Source organism: Pleurodeles waltl, chromosome 12, assembly GCF_031143425.1.
Source record: "Pleurodeles waltl isolate 20211129_DDA chromosome 12, aPleWal1.hap1.20221129, whole genome shotgun sequence".
NCBI lineage: Eukaryota > Metazoa > Chordata > Amphibia > Caudata > Salamandridae > Pleurodeles > Pleurodeles waltl.
The window spans coordinates 534,649,238-534,671,109 of NC_090451.1; the positions used below are offsets into that span (position 1 = coordinate 534,649,238).

At 43.8% G+C, this 21,872-nt stretch overlaps 1 protein-coding gene across 3 annotated transcripts in view; it reads right to left on the reverse strand.

Moving 5' to 3' along the window:
* The window catches only part of LOC138268133 (C-type lectin domain family 18 member A-like), a 192,547-nt gene that overhangs the window by 97,354 nt on the left and 73,321 nt on the right, over positions 1-21,872 (reverse strand). Inside the window, exons 5-10 of one of the 3 annotated variants that reach the window (XM_069217542.1) lie at positions 19,841-19,962; positions 17,945-18,052; positions 15,618-15,710; positions 13,756-13,862; positions 3,431-3,560; positions 732-828 (exon numbers count right to left, since the gene is read on the reverse strand). In XM_069217542.1, coding sequence (XP_069073643.1) covers positions 732-828; positions 3,431-3,560; positions 13,756-13,862; positions 15,618-15,710; positions 17,945-18,052; positions 19,841-19,962 — 657 coding nt within the window. Of the gene's footprint in view, positions 1-731; positions 829-3,430; positions 3,561-13,745; positions 13,863-15,617; positions 15,711-17,944; positions 18,053-19,840; positions 19,963-21,872 lie in introns of all 3 variants that reach the window. The other 2 variants (XM_069217544.1, XM_069217543.1) reach the window with 2 other exon arrangements.

The window sequence follows — 21,872 nt, forward strand, 5'->3', positions numbered from 1 at the left end:
TGGTGGGGGACTCCTCCTTGTTTTTCTCATTATCTCCCATGGACTTGCCGCCAAAAGTGGGGGCTGTGTCCAGGGGGCGGGCATCTCCACTAGCTGGAGTGCTGTGGGGCATTGTAACACGAAGCCCGAGCCTTTGAGGCTCACAGCTAGGTGTTACAGTTCCTGCAGGGGGGAGGTGTGAAGCACCTCCACCCAAAGCAGGCTTTGTTTCTGGCCTCAGAGGGCACAAAGGCCCTCACCCCAGGGGGGTCAGAAACTCTTCTCTCAGCAGCAGGCTGGCACAGACCAGTCAGTCCTGCACTGAAGGATTGGGTAAAATACAGGGGGCATCTCTAAGATGCCCTCTGTGTGCATTTTTTTTTAATAAATCCAACACTGGCACAAAATGCCAATTGAACCGTCCTCTTCCAATTTCAAGAAAACGTCTGAAGACCTGGCTATTTTACACTTCGTAGCTCCTGCACTACTTACTAATAGATCAATATTATGTGAGTCTTTTCTCTGACCGTGGTATTTTCAGCGCCAAGGTAACTTCGGGTGAATTATTACTGATTTCAGGGCCTGTCTCTTTACTGATGCTCTGTATAATATTGCAAAAGTCTCTCCCTCTATAGTTCCCATATTTACATAAATGGTAAACTTATAGTGCTATGAAGCTGCATCTTTAGAAATGACGTGGCACATTGATGGCTCATACTATGGATGGAGCCACATGCCCCTTTCTTACTTACCCCTGGTTGTCAGGTTGTCCAAAAGCAAAGCTGGAGAAGGAGTGCTGCTCCCCAGTGTCCCAGCGGAATGAGTCCTTTGAGGTTTTGTAGGTGAGACCTGAAGGAAGACAGCAAGAACAAGTCACAGGGGTCTTCTTAGACTGGTTGGAGCTCAGTTTCCAGAAATCTCTGGATCCAAATGATATGCTCAGACCCTGATTTAATGTAGATTCTACTTTTGAAGGTCGAAATGACACTATTTAAATGCACTTCAAGCCTGTACAGCAACCACCGTCGTACATTCATAACTGAGACACACGGGACTGTCAATAAAAATGAAACCCGACTTCCATCCTCCTTGTTTACTCCAGTATCCAGACCCCACACATTGCTATGTTGGTGCTCTGCAATGGTGACCCATCTCAGCCACTTAACTCCACAGGCTTGGCTCTGCCAGCGCAACCCAGTCATGACCAGCGATAACCATATAAATCAGTATTTGGACACAAGAAGAAGCTCCACCAGTGCACCCCTATCCAGGCCTCCATCAGCCTCTGTGTATTCTAGTGCCGAGTTACTCACAGCCTTGGAAATGAACCTCATGTCTCAACTGCTGCACATCAATTCCAACAGCAAAACCCTCTGCACAGCTCTGTGAGTACACCTTGGGCCAGATGTCAAGCACCCCCTCTAGCACATCACTTCATTCAACATGCAGTTCTGCAGCACGCTGCAGTCTTTAGCAGCAGGACCCTATGTATGAGTACCACCCCCGGGCCACCGCTCAAGCCAGCGCTGAATGCTGATACTTGGGTGCAACAGGCACTGCAGTTTTATTATTGAAAACACTGCATAACTGTGTTCCTGCACCCCAATCCTGACTCCAGGTCCTGGAATAGCAATACTAAAGTACTGGAACTGCGCAAACAACTCACTCAAAACCATCCAATGACAGCCTGTAACCCTAACCCCCACGCTGTTCACTCACAGTCTTCCCCTTCACACACAGTTTGACCAGTGCTTTAAATTGGCAGGTATTTCCGGTACTGAGTACCTACACTTCTTTAATTTGGAAGGGATAGTACCTGCACTTCTTAGCACTGGTGCAATACGTTTAACGGGAGAGTACCCGCACTTCTAAGTAGCAAAGAGGTACTTTTGTTGGTGAGTACGTGAACTTCTATGTTTCCACTTAAAGCACTGAGTTGGATTAATCCACTTTACCCCAGGCCTTAAGCTCCTTCCAGCAGTAGAATAGAGGAGGTGCCCTGGGCTTGAATGATCTCACAGGTGGTTAGCTGGGTAGTTAAAGAGATAGCCTTGGTGGGATTGAAGTCGGCCCTCGTGTCATGACCAGGCCCTGAGCTTTATGCTACTGCACCTGCTGCTCCAATGAGGTCTCCTCTCCTGCTTTCCAATATATAACCTCGGCCTCTGACTGACCTGCGCCCTTTCAGAGCTTTACCTGATCCTGACCTGGAACACTGTTGCTGTTTGCGGAGCCAGCCTGGGAAGCAGAAACAGCCCTTGCGATGCCCGGCTACAAGCTGCACACTGCTCGGTGGGCTTGCCTCTCTCCAAATGGGTTGTACTACCCCTAAAGGGCTGGCAAACAAAAAAGCCACCACGACATTTTCTGGCACGTGTTTTTTACTATTATGGCTGTATTCTCCATAGGCCAGACTAACAGTTCTAAAGGGGAGCAAGCGGCATAGTGCAATACTTCAGGTTCTGTCATAGTACCTAGGTGCTAAAAAAATTTCCGTAGCAGAGCGATTTACTTTTACTGTTGCACCCCCTTTCTTGCCGTGCTCTCTCCAGCTTCACCTTTCATAAGTTGTGATGTAAACACTGAACCCCCCTTTCTATGGTGAATTTCAGTAGGTTTCACCTGCCAAAGTTAACCGAATGAAAAGATTTATTAAAATCCATTAGTGGCAGAATTAGTCATGAAACCTCCAAATTGCGCAGGTAATTGCTCATATTAGTGAGCAAAACTCCGAACTGGAGGTGGTTGCTTTACCCGACAAATATCGCACTTTGTTGTGCATCCTACTCGGCTTAGAATATCTCACCACAAACACAAATATGAACATAAAATTTAGAAGTTATTTTACTAGTATTTTCAATACATAATGTTAATGGAGTTTAGGAATGAGTAAAGTCTCAAACATTTTAAAACAAGCACCTCGCATTTTAGAGAGCTGAGCTCATGCAGTAAACAAAACCTGCAGTTGCGACCCCTGGCTTGCCCTTTGTGACCCCTGCCTTTACAACCCCTGGCCTCAGAGGTGGCAAAAGCAATGCCAGGAACACAGGGGCAGCTCGGTTGGAGCTCCATTCTCCTTGTTTCCCGGCATTTTTTTTATTACACTAATTTACTTTTTTCACTATCAGTTTAATAAAAAATGAAGTACAATTGGCTGGAATATGACTTTCCATACTAGCTGAGGTAAGTAAAAATTGCTTTTAAACGTATGTTGCGTGCGTGCTTGCCGGTGAGAAGTTTTTTTTGTGTTAGAGAGATTGTGTGTATGTGGGAATGTGTGTAAGCATATGTGTGCCCGAGTGAAAGGGAAAGTTAAAGGGTGTGCTGTCACTTTCTGCTACACCTGGCATTTTGGTGAATTGACGTCCATGAACAAAACGCGCCAAGTACCTCGCTGCACGATAAGGCTTGACTATTAGGTTGCTTTGCTCGCTCGGCCAAGTTCACTCACCAATCCAAAAGTTTCTCGTCTCGAAGTCCATATCTGTAACCTCATTGGTGGCTTCCAAGCGCCCAAGATAAAAGGCCAAGATATCCTGAACCTTTTGATTCTTTATCTGGGCTAGCACGCCCCCCTTTTCCTGGGAAAGTGGAAACAAGAAGGCGGAAGCAATGACCACAAAATGATGCAGAGGTTTGATTCTCGTGCTACGTGCGTTGTAGGCAGAAGAACCTTGGGGAAACACAAAGGCATGTCCAATCTGCTATAAAAAGAACCCGGGGCACTAGTAGGTATCAGACAACAACGGTTCACTATAGACCTATTTGCAAAATAATATTCAAACAACTAGAGGATGCAGCTACTATCCAAATACGAGACATTAATCATGCAATAAAGAATAAGGAGCACAATTCAGAGATGTTAAGACCAACTACTGCAATAGGATACCTAATACAGTGTATTCACAAGATTGATAATAGTCGAGAAAAAACTGTTTGGTTGTGTAAATAAAATGCTCAAATAGTGAAAAAGTACAGAGTGAATAGAAGGTGGCAAGTCCACACAAACAAAAGGAAAAGGACGTATGACTCGACTCCTGAGTTACCTTTATAGAAGTTGGGTCAATCAGAGTCTATATTGCATCTGTAGTTGACGGCGTTTTGACCTCTACTTAGTCTAAGGCCATTATCAGGACATGAGTGAATTCATGGGAACAATTATCTAGGTCGATTAGGAGAGACTAAAGTAAACAGGCATGCAACCTAAATCTGAAACTGCTCAAAATCTTTCACAAAGTAGTCCTGCTATCCCGATGCGCGACCCTTTGGGCTCAGTCTTCTGGCATTCTTCGGGATGAAAATTGTAAAGATTTGGTACACAACTTGTAACAACACAGAAGAGTCACCGTTCTCTCTCACAAATCATCCATATCTGCATCCCTCCATTTGCTTTGAGCTACGACCCATCCAAGGCAATAGAGCCAGTTCCCGGGATCAATGTATCTAAGGTACGGCCAAACTTTACGTGTGAGAGAGGATGAAAAAAATCTGAAAAGCTCTAGCACCAGACTTATCTGCCGTCTTGACGGTCTCCCTCATTCAAAGCAATGTTCCCAGGTGTTCCCAGAACTTAACTGCTCAGTCATTGGTTGCCCAACTTCCAACCTAGGATTTCCAAGAAAGATCTTGGTCAGCTGGCAACTCCAAGACAATGGGCCATTACCACACATCCTGTACTACACAATGCCTTTACCAGTGCTTAATTTGTAAATAAAAACATGCCGGTGCTCAAAGCCCTCCTCTTAAACAAGTGGCTGCTGCAATTAAGTATGGGAGCACGGAATACTGAGGCGGAGTAATCCTTAAGCCATACCGAGCCTCTTCAATCTATTTACACTCACTCCCTGCCCCTCCATCTCACTCTTGCACCTGTCTTCTTTCTCCCATTGTGACACTTTTTAGTTTTTCCTCCTCCTCCGTCTTTCCCATATGTGCCTTTTGCTCACAGCAAGTGCTGGGGCAGAAGAATAAGCCCAAGGCCCTCAAAAATAAGTGCCGGTGCTCAGCACCGGAAACATCAAGCACAATTTAAACACTGCCTTTACCATGCATGCCTTTTCCGCAAATATGCCTTTACCACACATATCTTTACAAAAAAAGGTAAGTATCTTTAAGGTAAATGTGAGTGTGTGGTTGTTTATTTGTATACGTATATATATATTTTTTTTCACTGAAAAAAATTACAAAGGTTACTGGGACGATATAGTAAGGTTCACATTTTACACACCCAAAACCAGAGAAATTTAGCAGTTATAATCATAGTTATACTTATGTTAAGACTCGCAGCCTAAAGTTACTTTCTGGCACAAGTTACAGTTTCTTCAGATATGTATAACTATAAGTATAACTATAACTGCTGAATGTCTATGGTTTTGTGTGTGTAAAACGTGATCCTAACTATAATGTGCCTGTAACCTTTTTTTCAGTGAATCTCTATGTTTTTTAATGTAAAGTACTATATAATTACCATACTTTAATACAACCACCGCCATGCAAAGCCAACTTTGTGCATGCCCCCAACCCCACACTACACACAGCCTTTGGCATGCTCTGCAGGGGTTTGGTGTGTGAGAGGGTGTATTTATTTTATTTGGTTTGGGATCAACAGATCCATTGTGGATTTACACTAGAGGTTGTGGATCTGCAGATCTGCCAAAGAAAAAAACTGGCAATTTTTTGCCCACGACGGTGCCCTCAGCGACCCCTCCATTTGTCCTCCAGATACCTCTATCCTGACCCCTTATGTCAGTTTTCATGTTTTTATCCCCACCCAGCCGAACCGATAAACAAAATAGAGGCTTCAACCTTTCTCTCAGGTTGTGGCCAACCAATCAAGACCTTGCTTTTGCCTCTGGATTCACAGAATCCCTAAGGGTGGATTCGCAAAGGATCCACGTCCTCATATATCCAAATTTTATTTCTTTAATAACTCTAAAACTACTGAACAGATTTGACCCAAATAACCAAAAGAGATTTTTCTGGGCCAAGATCTAGCTTTCTGCCATATTTGGTGTAAATCAGTTCAGCGGTTCGGGCTGTAGTCGGGTTTAAAAAAAAAAGCAAAATTCCTGTAGACACCTCATGCACAGTTGTCTCATCAATAATTTTATTACAAATGTTGCTGTGAGAATATGAAAGATGGCATAGAAGATGTCATCAATGATATAATATTTGGAGTAATTAGCTGTGCATGGCGAAGGTGCGAGGTATAGTTACCTTAGGACGCAAGTTATAGTTACTTAAAAGAACTCTAACTATAACTGCTGAATTGTTATGGTTTTGTACAAGTAAATTCAGAACCTATAAGGTCCCTGTAACCTTTGTTTTTTTCCGTGAATTTCAATGTTTTTTTTTTAACGTATAGTCATTTTCATGACTATACGTTAATCCAACCATCTGTGGACAGGCTCTGAGGCCAACCCCCTAAGAGCATTCAACCTTGCACCGTGCACGGCCTCCGCCCACGCACAGTAGGGGTTGCCTGCAAGGGCTAGCTTGCAGCCAGTCCCTGCGGCCAACCCCCATTAATCACCCAACCCCATGCTGTGCATGGCCCTTTGGGCGTGCACTGTGGAAGTTGGCTGCAGCCTCTCTCGGTTTGAGAACAGGTGTCAGAAGCTGTATCTGGGAGTGAGAGTGACAGTCAGAGTGTCTGTCTGGGTGTGAGAGTGCATACATAAGTGTTTTAGTAGGTGCATCAGGATCCCCCCTCCCCCCAGAGCTAAGGGGTCAGGGTGTCCTAACCCTGGCCCTTTTTTTTGTTTTTTTACAGTTTTATTGTGGGACTTGGCTGAAGCTGGGTCCCAAGATGGCTGCCAACACTTCCTGGTTTAAAGTATTGGTAGCCAATCAGAGCTGTGCATTTCCCTGCACAAGCTCGTCATTGTTTGCAAAGTCTTTGAGATCACAGATATACAAAATTGGATTTCCGTTAATTTCTCAATATCTACTGAACAGATTTACACCAAATAAGTCAATTGCGTACCAAAAGCTAGCTTCATGCCAAATTTGGTGCAATTCCGTCCAGTAATTCAGGCTGTAGTCGTGTCCAATGGTCCCATGGGAATTAACATGGGAAACACAACTTTTTTGACCCCTCCCCCTTTTTCACAGCCCCGCTTGACAGATCACCCCAAAAGGTTCTTTGGGCAACAATAATCACTGGGGCACTTTTTTGGGAACATTTTGTAAAGATTTGTCAAACGATGCCAAAGATTTAGGCAGGTCAAAAAACACTTTTTCTATGGAAATATGGTCCAAACTATAACTCTATAACTACCTACTGGTGACTGCCAATATATATATATATACATATATATATATATATATATATACCTATACATATATATATATATATATATATATATATATATATATATATATATGTCACAAAAATTCTTTGTTGATTCCAAAGAGGGCCAGGACACCTCTGTATACTGTTCAAATATTTATTCACATCACGCGAATTAAATCCTTTAATTTGAGTGCTGTGAATAAATATTTGAATAGTATACAGAGGTGTCCTGGCCCTCTTTGGAATCAACAAAGAATTTTTGTGACGAATATTTGGGCGTTCCCTGCGCCTGACCAGGACCGCTGTGCTGAGCTGACGCATTGAGGGGATTAACTTTTGTGAATATTATATATATATATATATATATATATATATATATATATATATATATATACACATTTGGGGTTTAGAGGTTGGTAAGGGTGTTTTTCAGGTTTAGGGGTGGGTAGGGGTATGGGGTGGTAAGGATATTATTAGTGTTTATGAGTGGGTAAGGGCGGTAAGCATGTTTTTAGGGTTATGGGTTGGGTAATGGTATAGGGTGGTAAGGGTGTTTTTTAGGATTTAGGAGTGGGTAGGGTACAGGGTGGTAAGGGTGTTTAGGGTTTAGGGATAAGTAAGGGCATGGGGTGGTAAGGGTGTGTTTAGAGTTTAAGGTGGATACAGGTGGTCAGGGTGTTTTAGGGATTCAGGGTGGGAAAGGGCATAGGGTGATGATAGTATTTTTAGAATGTAGGGGTGGGTAAGGGCATTCGGTGGTAAGGGTATTTCTAGTGTTTAGCTGTGGGTAAGTTACATCAGGGTGTTTTTAGTGTTTAAGGGTGGGTAAGGGTACAGGGTGATAAGGGTGTGTTTTAGATTTTAGGGATGGATAAGGGTATTGGGTGGCAATGGTGGTGTTGGGGTTTAGGGGTGGGTAAGGGTATAGGGTGGTGAGAGTGATTTTACGGTTTAAGGGTGGGTAATGGAATAGGCTGGTAGGGTTTTCAGGATCCCCAAATTATAAAAATGTGTGTATATATATATATATATATATATATATATATATATATACACATATACACGCACACACATATAGACGTACATAAAAGTAGGTGTTTCACTTACCTTATTTATACTTAATATGTGTTGTAAAGGTATATGTGGTAAAGATATATGCATGTTAAAGTCTTGTGTGGTAAAGGTACTGCCTGGTAAAGATGTGTAAAGGGATGTTGTTGTACAAAGGGTGTAAAGGCTGTCTCCACGGCTAGATGATTACAGGAAATATTTTAAGAGTGCATTTTTGTTGTAATTGGCAGTCGCTATGGACATGTACAAAGGACCTACTGTTTATGCTAGACGAGAACTATCCCTTTGAACTTCTCTACTGCTGCTGCCCACCAACCTAAAGGAAGATATGGGGATCTCTTGAGATTGCATTTCAATGGGTTCTATCAATGAGAAACACCGCTTTTACAGACGCGCTAACACACCTTTGTCTAGAAGGCACATCTGAATACCAACCTAACATTTCTCTGTGTGGCTTCAATCTCTCTGTTTTTGGAGGTTGGAGATCTTTTTGCTCCTGAAATGGCCTAAAAAAAGGCAGTGGTACACTTCAGGGGCATGTGGTTCGAAGCACAGCCATTGGCAGGGCCAAGATCCCAGGAAAAAACCTGAGTGCCAATACATAAGGAGACAGGACCAACCAGCCTTCAGAAGCTCTCATCCAGATACAACAGCCACAAAACCTAAAATCAAAGCACAAAACACAGCTTGACCCATGCCTTGCTTCTTGGCTATGTCATCTCCATAAAGGGATAGAAGAGACTGTGTATTGTAGTGATTACCATTTGAAATGTACAATCTTTACTCAATATACCATCAAAAAAGCAACCCACTATCCCAACAATTAGTACTGGCAGGTCATCACTGAGGATGTTGCTGAGACGTCGTGCCTGGAGTTTAAGGCAGAGTGAAACATTTCCAAAAATGCCCATTAATTGGGGAATTAGATGGGATTGCACTGCACCATTTCCAAGCTGATGTCATTGGGACATTTCAAAGCTGACTTAACTGTGGAGAAGCTAAGCCGATTCCACTGTTGTATTTCCAGGCTGATTGCACAGCAGAACTTAAGAGATAATATCAGTGGTGCACTTTGAAGCTGATGGCCCGTGCCTTTTTACTATGAAGGATCTGGGAAGTTCATGGGCTGAATGCAAGTGGGCAATTCTGACAGGACAATATTGTCATAGTTCTAATGTAAATGCAATGGAGCATTGCAGAGTTTTTTTCATCAAAATGTATTGACATATTAGGGCATAATCAAGATGTTGACAATGGGGCTTTGTAGACTGATGACAATGGAGCACTTTTGTGTTGCTGATCTGGGTAGCTATCAGCTGCTTTTTTTGTCCTGTTCAGTGTTAAGAGCATTGAGGCACCACAGGCAGGTAACTTCAAAACTCATGAGCTGATGGCACTCTGTCACTGAGTCATTTCAGAGATAATGGCACTGCTTTTCTGAATGAATAATACTGTGTCACTTCTGGTACTGGCCAGTTCTGAGCTAAGACCACTGTGGCATATTTTGTCTGTGGCCAATTGGTGACGTCTGACTGAATGTTACCAGCACATTTCTAAGAATGAAGGCTCTTGTGGAGCTTCTAAATGGAAACAAATTAGGTTTTTCTGACCTTGTAGTACATGGGATATTTCTGGACTCATGGAACTCTGGTATGTCTGACCTAGGGCTTTTAATGCAACTAGGGAATTTCTGAAACCTTGCACCTGTTTTGTCTTTGTGTTGATTAAAACAGCCATATTTCAGCTGAAGACACTCAGACATTTTCCAGCTAATGGCACTGAGGTAATTATGGGCTGAAGGTCCAAGACTTTAATGATCGTCTGACACTTGGATTCTTCTGAACTGCCTGCAGAGTATCCATTGTGTCTTCTAACTTCTAAATCAGGCCCTTACTTTTCTAACTGTGGTCGAAGAAACCTGGGCACTAGAGAACAGTCAAAGTAATGGTCATACTGATGTGGTAATCAGTTGATGTGGTCTGTTAAGGTAATGGGGTTGCACCTCTCATTTTTCAGCTCTTGGACAATTATAGCCTGAAGGCATCAAAGGTCAACTCAGCTATTTGCTCTGGGAAACTCTGGGTTGATGGCACTGGGCTTATATTAACTGACTGCACTAGGGATTTTCTGCGATGGCAGAGGAGCTTTATGGTACCTATGTAAGGGGGGCATTTTGAATTTGATAACATAAGAACATTCTCTATCATGACAAGCATCATGTTTCTGAGCAGAGGACTCTGCAGCATTTCTGAACTTATGACATCTTGGTATCATTTTTAGATACATGGTTGATGAAAGTGCAAGGACGCTTTTTGTTTTATTTCAGATGTGCTTTGAACATGTATTGGGTTATAACGCTTAAAGACTCAGCACTTTATACATATCACAGGATTTGTTCCTGGTATTTCAGGCTTTTGATTCTCAGATGTGCCATAGTATGGCCATATTCCTCATACCAAAATGCTGATCCCTTTCACATTCCCACAAACAATTACAAGTCAAAGAGATCACTGGATGGTTGTAACATCTAGAAATTGTCTGACCTATTGCGCTAGAGTTCCAATTTTATAACTTCTCAACCCTGTTTATGTAATTTAACTGACATTGTGTCAAATATGGCCTGTTTTCTATAAATGAAAAGGCTCCCAAGGTTACCTCTGTATGTCTATATTTTCTGCACTGGGGGCACAACCAAAAGCAATTATCTTACAAGGGGCATTTGCACTTCCAGATCCACACCGACCCAAACACCACCCTCCGAGGGACCCTCGTCTACAGGCCCCCCTGCTCCCGACAGCAGTTCAGCAAGTCCATCACCGACGTCATCAGCAAGCATGCTCTCGCATCCACTGACTACATACTCCTCGGGGACTTAAACTTCCACCTTGAGAACACTGACAACAACACTACCACCCTGCTCAACAACCTCTCCAACCTCGGCCTCAAACAGCTGATCACGACACCGACCCACTACGCAGGACACACACTCAACCCTATCTTCTCTGCCAGCAAACACGTCTCCTTCAGCCACACCACCGAACTCCACTGGACAGATCACCGCTGCATCCACTTCTCCTTCAAGAAACCCACAACACACCATCACCCACAACGGATTCCTCACTGCAGATGGAACAAGGTGAACGAAGACCAACTAATCACTACCCTCTCCCGGTACCCACCCATTGACACCACTGACACTGACACAGCTGTCCTCAACTTCAGGCAATGGATCGACATTTGTGCCAACACTCTTGCCCGGATCAAAAATCCCTCCAACAGACGCACCGACAGAAAGGCCTTCTGGTTTACCGCTGACCTCCTCGAATCTAAGCAGATATGCCGAAGGGTCAAAAAGAAGTGGCGCCAAGATCAGACACTGGATAACTACACAGCCTTCAAAAACACCATCCGCAGACACCACCAACTCATCCAAACCGGCATGAGAACTGCCTTCAAAGAACGCATCAACAACAACGCACACAGCCACAAGGAACTCTTCAACATCGTGAAGGAACTCTCCAACCCCAGCTCCAACGACATCCCGCCTTCACAAGACCTCTGCGACTCCCTAGCCTCCTACTTCCACCGCAAGATCGCAGACATCCACAACAGCTTCAGCACTCAGCCCCCCCCCACCCCCCCCGGGCAACCACCAACATCTCAGTCTCAAAACCGACCAGCCTCCTGCTCTCCTGGACCCACGTCAACGACACCATCGAAATCATGAACACCATCCACTCCGGCACACCATCCGACCCCTGCCCTCACCACATCCTCAACAAAGCACGCTCCGACATCGCACCCCAGCTCCGGAACATCATCAACAGCTCCTTTGAGTCCGCCACCTTCCCGGAGAGCTGGAAACATGCAGAGATCAAGGCCCTCCTCAAAAAACACAAGGCAGACCCAAAGGACCTCAGCCTCAAGAACTGCCGGCCTATCTCCCTGCTCCCCTTCCCAGCAAGAGTAATTGAGAAAGCTGTCAAAAGACAAATGACCCGCTCCCTCAAGGAGAACAGCACTCTTGCCCCTTCCCAATCCAGATTCCGCAGCAACCACAGCACCAAGACTGCCCCCATCGCCACCACCGACGACATCAGAACCATACTGGACAACGGCGAAACCGCAGCACTCATCCTCCTGGACCTCTCAGCCGCATTCGACACCGTCTGCCACCATACCCTACGCACACACCTCAGCAAAGCAGGAATCCGCGACAGAGCCCTGGATTGGGTCACCTCCTTTCTCACCGGCAGAACTCAGAGAGACCACCTACCTCCAATCCACTCTGAAGCCACCAAAATCATCTGTGGAGTACCCTAGAGTTCGTCCCTCAGCCCAACCCTCTTCAACATCTACATGGCTCCGCCTGCTAACATCGCCCGATCTCACAATCTCAGCATCATCTCATACACCGATGACACCCAGCTGATCCTCTCCCTCACCAAGAACTCTGCCAAGACCAACCTCCATGAAGGAATGAAGGCCATCGCCGAATGGATGAAGAACATCTGTCTGAAACTCAACTCTGACAAGACGGAGGTCCTCATCTTCGGCTCCACCCCCTCTGCATGGGACGACTTCTGGTGGCCTGACACTCTCAGATCCACTCCGTCCCCCACCAACCATGCACGCAACCTAGGATTCAACCTGGAATCCTCACTAGCCATGACCCAGCAAGTCAACGTCATCTCCTCCTCCTGTTTCAACACCCTCTGCATGCTCCAAAAGATCTACAAATGGATCCCCACGGAAACCAGAAGAACAGTCACCCAAGACCTCGTAAGCAGCGGACTGGACTACAGCAATGCCCTCTACGCAGGGACCACGGCCAAACTCCATAAAAGGCTGCAACGCATCCAGAACGCCTCTGCACACCTCATCCTGAACATCCCCTGCCACTGCCACTTCACAGGCCATCTGAGAGACCTGCACTTGCTTCCCGTCAACAAAAGAATCACATTCAAACTCCTCACCCAGCTCACAGAGCTCTCTCTGCTCAACACCGGACCAGAATACCTCACCAGACGGCTCTCCTTCTACACCCCGACCCAACAGCTCCACTCCACGGACCTCACCCTCGCAACCATCCCACGCATCTGCAGAACTACAACCGGTGGCAGATCATTCTTGCACCTCGCCGCCAAGACGTGGAGCACTCTTCCAACCCACCTGCATCAGACCAAGGAGACTACTCAAGACCTGGCTGTTCGAGCAGTAGCAGCCCCCCTCCACCCCACATCCCCAAGACCTGGCTGTTCGAGCAGTAGCAGCGTCCCACCTCAGCGCCTTGAGACCCTCACGGTTGAGTAGAGCGTTTTACAAATTCCTTGATTGATTGATTGACTGCTAAGAGGTTTTATGTGTCTTCCAGCAGTTTTACCGCCAACTGAAATTGCACCTGGTTCTACCTGGCACTTGATTTTCGCTCCGTAGTAGTTGTCCGCCTCAGAGGAGACCTGGAAGCAGTCCCCGTCTATCTGAACATCACAGGTGTGAAAGGGGAACTCCTCCTTAGCTGTACAAGAAAAGCAGATAGGGACATCCTGTATCAGATTGGCTACTACTAAGGTCAACAATCAACAATCTCTCTCAAAATACTTGCAGTGGTTAAACAAAGAGAGTTACTTCCTGTGAAACCGATTTTGCCCTTGGTAAACACCCAAAAAAATCACTTCAGAATAGAAATGGAGGCATGTGTGAAAATTAATCTCGGCAGTCTGACCTGCTCGTCTATTCCGTATTTGTCCAAAGTATATTTAGCATGCGGCATGGCACTTTACAGCTGCACTCACAGACTTGCTGATTCTGAGAGGCAGAGCCTTGCGCTACTCTGTGACTGTGTCCCACAGTGAGCGTTGATGATTCACCTCAATCTGAGCCTCCAGCACAGCGCCTACTGCTATTCCAAAACAGAATCAACGTGCAATTCTGTTAGCCCCAACTCCTAAACTGCCTCCGCTATACCAGGACTTTCGAGAAGACCTCTTCAAAAGAATGTTATTTAAAAGATGAACTTTCCATTCCTCAATTTTTCCCAAGTCTCCTCAAGGAGAACCAATAGCTTTAACTGCTGTCCACTTCACTTTAAGAGTACAAACTGACAGCCTTAAATCAAAACCATCGCGTAAGAACTGTAAAACCCATTTTGGATTACTTGTACCAGGGTCCAAGTTAGACTAAGTTACAAAAGAAAGCCGCCCAATGATGGTCATAGGTCTTACTAGTAGAACTCCCCCCGGATTCTTGTATGGATAACGACAAGGAGTTAGGTATTTCTAGGCTCTACTGAACCATGCTTGAACCTCCATAGCGAGAGATGAAGTATCTTCAGAGACAGCAGTGATAACTGATTGTGCTTCCATGGACAAGGCTGAATTTGAAGAATCCATCCTGGACTCAAGGCTATTAGTGTCAACAGCAACGTGATGAATGGGGGAGGGACGGCATATCTCAAATGTATGCACTGGGACAAGGAAGGATATTCAAGGTAATGAAGATTTTGGGAAATAATCAAGACATTATTCTCCTTTTTTCCCCCAAACCTTGGCTCTACCAGCTCCTGTTGGCTGAGACCGTAGCTCTAATTTTTAAGTGGGATATGGAGGGGACTTAAAAAAATCTATTTTTGAACACAATTTAAGGTCCCTGTTCGACCTTCTTTCTAAGTACAAAAGCAATGTGATGTATAATGCATTCAGGTGTGTTCAGGGGTGTAGCTTGGTCAGTAGGAATGGAAGGAGTAAGCTTCAGATTTTAGGACAATTAGACTGGCATATAATGTTCAATTACATTATACAACAAGCAGGGTGCATGAGAGGAGACAAAGGGGCAGTGGAACGGGAGATGAATGTGGATTCATTGGAGCACTAACAGAAAAAATCAATATTTTGTAAATTAACCAATATTTTTTAGGACTTTCAAAGCAGAGAGTGAGACACTGTGTGTGTGTTTTTGTCTGTGTGTATGTAAAAACTCCTGCTGAAATCTGACTGACATCTCACAATACTCGACTGAAAGCACCTGTACCCAACTATTCATCAGAAAATGCATTTATTAGGGGGTGTAACATTCTGAATACCCTCCCTGTTGCTACGCCCCTGCGTGTGTTCCTGTGTGTGCATTTTATTAAGACAAGACGACTCCTGTGCAAGTCTGTGCGGATGCATCACCCACCTTAGGTTTATCCAAAAGTGCACAAAGGCATGCCACATTTTAGTAAAAGAGCATAGAGAGTAGCAATATTAATGCATGACAGAAGCAGCAAACTCACTGGCACACTGGGGGCCTCCATAGCCAACGTCACACAGGCAGGAGCACTCGTCGGCCTTAAACTTGCCGTGCACACACTCCACGCTGCATTTCACTGGAAAGAAACGAGAGAGTAAATACAAATGAGATTATGTTACAGACGTTACTTACTAGAAAAGAGTAGTACAGTGCCCTCTGCCCCTTCCAACAGATGAATTCAGCTCCCGCACCACCAGTCCCACCACTGTCTCTCTCAACAGTGTGCGCCTCTGTCATGGCTGACAATTGTTACATTATGGAGGCCCAGAATCAACGTTGCGGTGTCAGTCAGCGGTCCATCTGATAGACATACACGCATACTGTTGAGTATGGGAAATCACAGTGACTGCTCACCAATGGTTCCAATCCTTCCTTAAGTGAAAGCACCCAAGGGTAAGTACCCAAGCCCTTTTTTACATAATTAATCTGCAAACTAACAGGGCTCTCTTCTTCATCACGCCATTTCTATGTCTAGCTCAGTTGGCCAATCTAATTTGCTCGGTTAGGACTCCATTTTACATGCATTCAGGTGGCAGCCAAATCCCCCGGAAGCTTCAGGGAGGCTGGTGTCGGTGGCAGCTTTAAAATAATGCATACGGAGAAATGAGTGGAGAGCAACTGCCCAAAACACAACTACAGTGCGTCAGCAAACTCGTTTGCTGGGCGGATAACAGTCTACAAGACATCTAAAATAATGCAGGTAGACAGCGTTTGATTCAGCCAGGCCTCACCTATACGGAACAATCACAATTGGCTTCCGATTTCTGCAGGTGTTTCCTTTAAGATTCAGAGCTTGGTGTACAAAACGATGTACGGATATCACCAAATTCCTTGGTAAAAGACTACTGTGGTATAAATCTTTAAGTTCATTGTACTCCTCACACTCTCTACTGCCGAACATTTCGACGCTTCAAAAGATGTACATTTGGAGGAAGAACCTTTAATGTTTGGCTTTCACACTGCGAAACACATTTCCAACAGCACACCTTAAAAGGTATTATGTGTGCTTATCGCATAAAAATCTCTGGAAACAAAAATCTTAAAATAAGTACACCAGATATACAAAAACAATACAGACAAGAAAAATAAACAACTGAATGTAGACGTAAGTAAAAAGGGATATGGACAAGGGTCAATTTGAGCACTGGGTACAGCAAAAGGAAAAGATAAAGGCAAAAATCAACCGGAAAGAGCAAGGTTAAGAAAAGTGAGGGCTTCCCCCTTAAATAAAAAAATAAAATAAACAAAAAATAATAACAATACACATAAAGGTAATATATAATAATGCATTATAATTAAAACATTATATACATCCGAAAAATCTGAAATTAACAATTTGAAATTAAAGTAAAAATAATAATAAAATCAGGGTCCCTGTATCACCACGAAATTAACGGCCAGAAATTAATTTTGAAATGATAAACGCACCCAAAAAATTAAATTGAACCTCTAACACGTCGTTATTACATTTAAACTTCACTTAGTTACTGTCCCCTAGTGTCGAAATTCCTTATGAAGCAACGAGTGCTTTAAAAAATATAAAATGACATAACACACCATAACACCAAGCACTAAGGACGTGATGTGTGTCTAGAAATGAATAGAATGGGATTCCCTGGGCCCAGCTATGTAAGAAACCTTTCTCCGTCGATGTATTAAATAAATAGTATACGCAAACGACTTCTAGCACAAGTTCATTCTCATACTTCATTTAACTTTAGCAGCAGCGAAATTGAGCAAACTACAGCTTGAACGGAGTTATATCTTACAAAGCGGCTCTCCAACTCTCCCTCAAACACGTACACACAAATGAATGCCTTTTGGTGTGCTTGATTCTTAAAGGACTGCGCACCGAATTAAAGTTAGGTGTAGAAATACAAGCACTTAAAATGTCAAGATCCTTCAGAGAAGCAGGAATGATGGGATTTTTCCCTTGTTAACCAAGCGAGTACTCCTGGCAACATGGGACAGTCACAGCTACCCAGGACCACTTAGGAATTATTTGGAATTTTTCCTAAGTACGACTTACTCCAGACAGAAGGTCAAGCCTTACCGGTATACACTTTCAACTCTTCCTGGCTCCATTAAAAATCCAACTCTGTGACAGAAGATGCTTGAAGCAAACATGCAGTCCTCTGTCGAATACCTAAGCACTTTACATCTCTCCCCCGCACAAAGCCTAACCTTTTCACAATGTGATGGCGCTGGTTCCAACGATGACCTATATAAAAAGTCACCTGTGGCTTGAGGTATGCCAGATGTTAGCATTTGAACGATGTACATTGACAGAGATTACTAACCCTCACTCACCTTGGCAGTACCGGCCGGTGTCCCCTGGTTGGCATTCGCAGTGACAGCTGCTTATGTTCAGGTGTCCATTGCGCCCGCAGCTAATGCGACAGGGGTTCTTTGGGACTTCTAATAGTAAAGAGATGGAATATTTAGCATACAAATGAGAACCAATGATTTGATCAATTTTGTGCAAGTTAGCACTTTCAAATGGATGAGGCCAGCCTACAGCTGTGTAAGATAAAGGGCATCATGCTACTGAGATAACTAAACTAACACCAATTTAACCATTAGGGCACTTTGCTAAGAAGGTGGAACAAGATGTCAGTTACAGCTAAGCTCAAACCCCTGAGTGAAAAAAAAACATTTATAGAAAATGAAAATTTACCCTTAGGACTCGGCAGGGAAAGCACCCGAGAAGGAGCAATTCACGGATACATTTTATAAAGCGACAAGAGAAATACAATTGATAGTGTGCAAGTCAACGAAAGGCCAACATGAACTACAACAATGCCTACATGATAAGCTATTACTCAAGCATTTATTTTTGGGCTCTAGATTACTGGTGTCATTCACACCAGGAGTTATGAGGGTTCAAAGTCATTTTGCTCCAGAAGCAGTTCAAGGCTAGTATGACACAGATCAATAATCTCAGACAGTTTCTGCAAACAATACACGCTTATAAGACCAACACAGCCAACCATGGAATACAAGAAGGCTCAATGAACCAGGTTAAGTAGCCTCATGAGAAAAGTGGGAAAGAGGAGTGAAATTTTATTCTTTCTTAAACTGTATCCACCACCTTGAGGTTCTGCCATTTCTACCCAGGCCAAGGTGGTGGGGTGTGGGATTGGCAGGGGTGGTCACTATTTTCAACCTTGTTGTGTCTGACATTCTCTGCCTCTTTCTTCATCATATTATCATATTGAGGGCTGGATTATGATTCAGACATAGTGGCAACTCTGGGTGGGATACTTTTCTGCCTGATTAATATTCCCCAGTGCCCCCACGCCTGTTTTTCCAAGGTGTGGGAACACTGGGTCTTCTTCTACCAGAGGTAAAATCAGACTGGCAAAATCAAGTGCAGTTCTGGCTGAAAGTGCAGTTTTACCCCAGCCCGCCCAACCCACTTCCACAGCATGGGGAACATGTAACGCTCCTCCCGGCCAGCCCACAGCCACACCTGCTATCCCTAGCACCACACCAGCCTGCCCGCTCCATTTTACCACATGCTCAGAGCAATAACCCACACTGAATTGAGAGTCCTGTGATTAATTTGATCCTGGAAAACTGGAGTCCTCGTAGATGTTCCTTATTCCGTGGGGTTTAATTTATAGTTACATGGTACTGTTGGGGTGTATGCACAGAGTACCAGTATTTATGGGTGCAAAGTTTGCATCCCGCCACTATGGTGCAACCCATAATTGGCCCCTTAGTAATAACTGGTCCCTTAGTAATAGTTTCATCAGTGGTTCCCAACCTTTTGACTTCTGTGGACCCCCACTTTATCATTACTGGAACCTGGGGGCGCCCAGTGAATCATTATTGGAAACTGGAGACTCCCCTCACTGAGTCATTACTGAACGCTGGGGACCAAATCTGTTAATATTATTTAATTTTCTTAGCAGTCACAGACCCCCTGAGGACGCTTCGTGGACCCCCAGGAGTCCCCGGACCACAGGTTGGGATCCACTGGTTTAATTGATCTCTCAGTGAGCTTGACCAAAACAAAAAGTGCTACATACTGATAGGAAGAGACATCAAGTCCAGACGTCTCATAGCTACCTCCATTTTCATCTTTTCAGACAAGTCTGATTCATAGGCCGATCATCAAAACATGTACGAAATCAGCTATCACTGCTCATTTCTTGTAAAGAGCACATTATGCATTTACCCCATAACAGCACAGACACTCACCGCACAGTCCCCCGATGTGGTCCCATGACTTAAAGCAGCCAGCTCTGCCTGCAGTGCAAAGCGTACACCAGGCACCTTTCTTGTAAGGGACAATGGTTTTCCCCTCAATTTCCCAGTTTCCGCTTAGGAAAAATAATGAACATAGTCAACAAATCACCTTCAGACACAACGAAAGCAACACCTGAGGGTCACTGCCCATGTACCGGGAGAAGGTCGATCCAATAAGAAGTCAAATTTTTACCTTTATTTGCACGCAAACATCACACAAATATTATTAAATACCACTACACATCACAATAAAAGGTAATTTAACAACAATAAAACAGAACACATTTTGAAAGCCAAGAAATATATTATGAAGATTGGAATAAAATGGCTTTACAGTCTGTTAACTGATTACATGGTAAGAAATTGAGTAAACTGATTTAGTCACACCACACCTAGTCCAACTTTCAATACATTAAAGATGTGGCCAAATCAGGTTGCTCCCTTTCATGTTACAATACCACATAAAGCAGTGCACAGTTTGCTCCACTGCCTGTGCCAGTGCAAATCTTCATCTAATATGGAAGAAAATACCTTGTTTCAAAACTTGTTTGCTCCTTCTCTTATACATGCCGTAAAAATGGTGGACACATGAATACACTTGACATGCCTTTCCATATATCCGGTTCCCCTAATCCTTAATGTTCAAATCAATTCTGGCAGGTTGGTTTGGTAGACACGTAGGGCCAGATGTAGCAAAGGATTTTGCCCATTCTGTGTATATGGGAAAATGCTTTAGTACATATGGCCCGTTACATACAATTTGAGAACATTTGGACAGATGGCAAGGGAAGTGGATGTGCAAAGGGTAGGTTGGCTAGATCAAGAGATGTGAGATCTGATCGTTGGGTAGCTATATGAAAAGGACAGAGAGAGGTAGATAAAACGTGGAGAGAAAGGGACAGATAAGTTCATGCCTAGAAATATAGGCAGCCTAATGGAAGTAAGGCTAGAGAGGTATGTGTGCTAATGGCTGTGTATAATTAAAACTCAAATGATTGACTACAGTACCTCATAACAGCCATGTTTTTCTGCTCATGCTAACTCTGCCCACCGGATCTGTCCATCGAGCAGAGACACACCTTAGCACCCATGGCATAAGTTAGAAAATTCTGACTACTGCAGAAGAAAGCAAGTACATTGTTGTCACTTATGAAGGACGTCTATTCACTTCTCTTATTTACTCACCTGCATGTGATCTCGGTAAGTCATGTCACTGGTACTAGGGCTGTTGGAAAAGGGTATATATGCATCTTGCCTTCACTTGGAGTTCGTCTCTATTACTGGCGCACAAGAACCCCTTTGTCGGTTCACTCTAATAATTCTTGCAACAAATAGTTTTCAGACTTTATCTAAAAGTGAGGCAAATCTATTTCTGACCAATGGCTAAATATATGGATGGATCGATAAACAGTTATCTATACAGAAAGATGTGTGTACCGAAGGATGGATGCTAGAAAAAGAAGTGAGTGGACTGGGGCTTGTATGGCTAACTAGAAAGATGGATGTACTGAGGGAAAGATGGCTAGATAGGTAGATGAGTGGATTGAGTGGTGATTGGCTAGGTAACGATCAATACCTGATTACTTCTGATTTCTCACTTTTTTTGCTTCTATTTCTTTTATTTTTTTTATTTTTATTTTTTATCTTCACCCGTCTGTATTTACCTTGTTCCATCACCCTCTTTTGTCTCTTTTTCACCCTTCCACAACATTTTTCCGTTTGGGGGTATCCCTTGTACCATCTTATTTCTCATATTCTCTTTTTTTACCCTTAACCCTCTCTCTTTCAAATTGTTTGTTATTTTCCTTTTCTGCATTTCCTTGGTTTTTTCCCTTCATGGCAGGAACCCAATATATCCCACTAGTCTTCTTCTCCCTCACTTTTTTCCTTCATGTACTTTTTTCATATATCTCCTGATTTCCGATTTTTTAAGAAGTTTTCAATACTTGGTAATGTTTTCAGAAGTAATACTTTAGTAGTGTTA